The 4,515-nt window shown below is 40.6% G+C and overlaps 1 protein-coding gene across 1 annotated transcript in view; it reads left to right on the forward strand.

Moving 5' to 3' along the window:
- Positions 1-3,327: 3,327 nt before the first annotated feature.
- The window catches only part of LOC119429155 (DDRGK domain-containing protein 1), a gene marked incomplete in the record, with an annotated part of 5,450 nt that continues 4,262 nt past the window's right edge, over positions 3,328-4,515 (forward strand). The window contains 1 exon segment of the mRNA XM_037696834.1: positions 3,328-3,511. Within this exon segment, the coding sequence (XP_037552762.1) occupies positions 3,424-3,511 (88 nt within the window).

Genomic DNA, 4,515 nt, shown 5'->3' on the forward strand with positions numbered 1-4,515 from the left:
CGGTTGGGGCCCACAGAACAGGTGGGCGTGGACTAATTTTTTCAGTGTGATGCTTTGCATGACAGGATAAACCCACCAGCGACAGCCTTAAAGGGTGAAGCCTATACGAAATAGAACTAACTTTACCACAGTTTAATGTGGTGGTATGGCTCTGCAGAGAGTGCACGGTGCCGTCTTGTTTTGTGGTGTTTCTAGTGTAAAATACTTCCACACAGCGACATGTTTAGATGAAAAGTTGGTTAGCTGTTAGCAACAGTGCTGCTAACTCAGCCCTCACGTTGTAGCTGCTGCAAACTATGAACTGGATTTCCTGAATGTGAGGCGGGTCTTATTACTCTGGGTTCATGAGACACGCCTCCATTCAGGAAATCCATTCCATAGTTTGAAGCCAACATGCATCATGGATCGGCAACATCAGCAGGTTGGATCAGAAAATCCAATACGTAAATTATGCTGGTATCGGAGGCTGATACCGATACGGGATCGGATCGGCCCCATCCCTACTAATTATTTTTTCTACAAGTCCTGAACTATGTTTCTTCCTCTCATCATGGACAACAAGTCCTGTGAATTTGAAAACATTTGCTACTTAGTTGCCAAATCCCCCTTCTAACTTTGGCAAATAAAGAGCCAATGTTTCCAAATTCTCAAGGATAGTTGTGTGTGATGAGTGAACCTAAATGTCAAGATGATTAAATAATCACCAAAACATTAGTGTGAACTTCAGGCTGAAATCTTGTGTTCCATGTACTTTGATGTTTAAGCATTTTGTTTCTCCTTAAGAGAAATAAGAGAAAAAACTGACATTAAATACCATAAAACAGCAGCTAGAAATATCTGTTCTCCAATATTGTCATATTTTTCATTTGATGAGATTTAGCAGAAAGCCTATATTTATGTTTTCAGGAAGTTTAATGTTTCGTGTCCTGCTCTCACCAGCTTCCATCCTTCAATATTAGCAATAAAAATTATAAATACGCATGATGTGTTGGTGGCTGACTCATATTTGTCAGGATAAAGTGAACATGACCAAAGTTGTAGATTCTCTCGTCGATTAAAATCAAGAAGTACGACCCCACACAAGACCAGGCTTTTTTATTTGTTTGAGGTTTTACATTTATGTGTTTATGTGTTTATTTATTTACCAGGAGCTATGAAAGTTGCAGCCGTGACGTCAGGACTCGTTTCACCGAGAAATCTGAGGAGCCGCCTCTCCCAAGTAGGTATCTCTGCCAAGTAGGTATCTCTGCCAAGTAGGTATCTCTGCAGCCAAATTCTGAAGGTATCTGGGCGGTCATATCTGATTGGACTATAGGAAAATGGGCGTATCTGGGCGATCATATCTGATTGGACTATATGAAAATAGGCGTGTCTGGCCGGCCGCATCTGATTGGACAATAGAAAAATGGGCGTGTCTGGCTGGCCATATTTGATTGGACGATAGAAAAATAGGCGTGTCTGGCCGGCCACATCTGATTGGACGATAGAAAAAAAGGCTGAACGATAAAATGCCGTAACCACAGACACATTATGTCTAAAAACAAGGTGTTATTGGCAGATTGTGTTAACCACAGGCACATTATGTCTATGGTGTTAACCGGTTCGACATTAGCGGCGTCTCAGGTTCAACAATGGCGGCGTCTCGGTTCGACATTGCTCCAGTATACTGCCGCGGCGTCTCCATAACTTCTTTTTTCGACTCTCTTAACACAGAACTTCCGGTTACATTTCAAAATAAGAGCAACATAACTGGGTAGTGGGGAGAGCTTAATGTTAGGTTTTTTTTTTAATACCTAGCCATAACATTAAAAAAACAAATTCCATTTTGGTTGTTGAAAAATGTGAACAAAGTTACAATCGATTCATAAAGAAAGAAAAATATTAATGATACTTAAAGTGGCCTTGGGACAAAGGAGGTTTCCTTTAAATTCACATTGTCTTGTTCAACCTGCAGACACTACAGATGAGTGATTGTCAGTTTCTGTCAGATTTCTGCACCTGGAGCAGGTATTCTGTTTACTGGTTAACTTCCTCAGCTGTCTCACATTTTAAAGGTCAACGTACTCCATGTTTCAGTAGAAAACCAGCACATTTAGGAGTCAGTACATAACCAGACTTTTGGCCCTCACACCTATACCCAGTTGCTTATGCTGCATGATGAGATCAGATTTATCCATATTTTAGAAATTACATTTAGCTTAGTCGACAAAACAATACAAATGAAGACCGTCTTAAAAAAACTCTTGGTTTTGCAGTAAGCAGAATGATTTCAAACTGACATCTTGGCCAAAGGTAAAATAAAAATCTTTGTGTTCTCAGAAAAGTTGTTTCAGGACCTCCAATAAACTTATGTACACATCAAAGCACACAAGACAGATGCAGGAATTCTCTTTGTTTTCCAGATTTCACATTTGTTATTACCTTAAAACATACTCAGACAACATTTGATGCATCATTGAATTTTTTTATTGTGTTTATTGGGACATCCATTTTTAGAAGTCATCGTAGCATCTGTTGGAAACACAGAACATAGTACAGTTAGGGTGTTGCTAGTTGTTACTTAATCCTGGATTGGATTTTAAAGTTAATTTTGATATTTTTTTCACAAGAAAAAAAAAGTTGATTTCCTAAAGTTTAACTATAAATGAAGGAATTTGTGCCCATCCTATTTGTTAAAAAAAAAAAAAAAAAAAAACTGTAGTATGAGTTTTTATAATTGTTTATTGTTGTTGCTGTTGTCCATTGTTGTCATCTTTCTTTGTTGAAATCAGGTCTCTCTTGTAAATGAGTCCTCGAGGCTCAATGGGATTTACCTGTAGAAATAAAGGTTGATTGATTGACATGGCAGAAAGACATAGATATAATTAACAGCTTTTATTTATTTATTTTTCAGCTAATAACAACTTTTATTTATTTGTTTTTCATATTTTTCAGTTATACACAGCTTTTAAATATTTATTTTTCAAGTATTAAGAACTTTTATTTTCAGCTTTTATTTTGAAAAGGAGCCGAGTGGAGGCTCACGTTACCTCAGTGCGTTACGACAACAACGAGAGAACGGTCGAAACTATCGTGACCTACAATAAACGTACTTCAATAAAATGCATAAGTGAAAACATAACATACTTTATAAGTACAATAAACCATATTTCTTTGTCAAACATCGCAAAGAAACGTTACCTCATCAATGACTCGTGACTTTGAGGGTTACCCACAGCCAATCAGTGTTCGCCGCCCAGAAACGCCTATTCGCCAGAAACGCCCACTTTTGGTCTGCAGAGAACCCCTTCTCGCCTCTCACGTGCACTGCGCGCTCCCGACACAGGGGGGCGGAGTTGCACTCCAGACCGGAAGTGATGTAATGAGCCGGAGCTGAACAAGCTCGGACACTTTTCCCAGTAACCGTCAGAGGAGCTGCTCAGGATGGACGTGCTCGTGTATTTAGCAGCTGCTCTCGTGCTCCTTCTCCTCATCCTGTTCGCGCTGAAGCTGCAGCGGAAAACACGCGACGGTGAGGTGACGTCATGCTAACGCCGCATTAGCATGTTAGCCTTTCATAAATCAATTCTCTGGTAGAGAAGTCTTTTAAATTCTTTATTTAAGTCACGTAGCGTTAACACGCGAGCCTCCTGGTGAGGTGCGTGCCAGTCAGTAAACAGCTTTCTGTCACTTCGCGCTACGTCAGCGCAGTCTGAAACTACGGAAGCGTCTGTGGTCCAATTCAAAGGTTAATTGCCTGTATATTGTCATGTGTGTTCTTTGTGTGTCGGATCAGACACACCTGTTATTTTACACAATAATCAGAGGCTTCAGGGTCAAACAGAACCAGGCAGAACTTCACTGATGTTTGGACACAACTTGTTGCTTCTTTAAAGTCCTCATCAAGTATTTAAACTTTACTGTCAGTACTTCATACATGTTTTTACTGTGTCAGTACTTCATACATGTTTGTACTGTGTCAGTACTTCATACATGTTTGTACTGTGTCAGTACTTCATACATGTTTGTACTGTGTCCGTACTTCATACATGTTTTTACTGACATGTTTTTACTGAGCCCATTAATACTGCTGGGACCAACACTTACTACAACACGGTACAGTGGTCTGTTGAGACCAGGTGTTGGAGGTCCAGGAGGACCAGAGGAGACCAGTTTGATGTTTTTAGGGAGTGTTGTCTCATTCTGGTCTGATGGAAGATTCTAGCTGGTCTACATTCCTGGGTCTTCTCTGCTGGATGGAGCAGATGTTCTACAACCTGTAGATAATTTTCTGCACTGATGTGGAAGCAGTCCCATGCCAGAAGTTGTAATGCACCCTTATACCATCAGAGAGGCTGGTTTTTGAACTGTGAACTGATACCAGGTTGGATGGTGCCTCTCTTCTTTAGACGGGGGTCGTGGCCTCTGTGGTTCCAAACAGAACTTGAGGTTTGGACCCGTCTGACCTCAGAACAGTTCTGGACTTCTCCTCAGTCCGTGTGAAATGAGCTCTGGTCCAGAGAAGACGGCAGCGGA

This window comes from Nematolebias whitei, chromosome 24, assembly GCF_014905685.2.
Source record: "Nematolebias whitei isolate Nwh7 chromosome 24, NemWhi1, whole genome shotgun sequence".
In the NCBI taxonomy this organism is placed as follows: domain Eukaryota; kingdom Metazoa; phylum Chordata; class Actinopteri; order Cyprinodontiformes; family Rivulidae; genus Nematolebias; species Nematolebias whitei.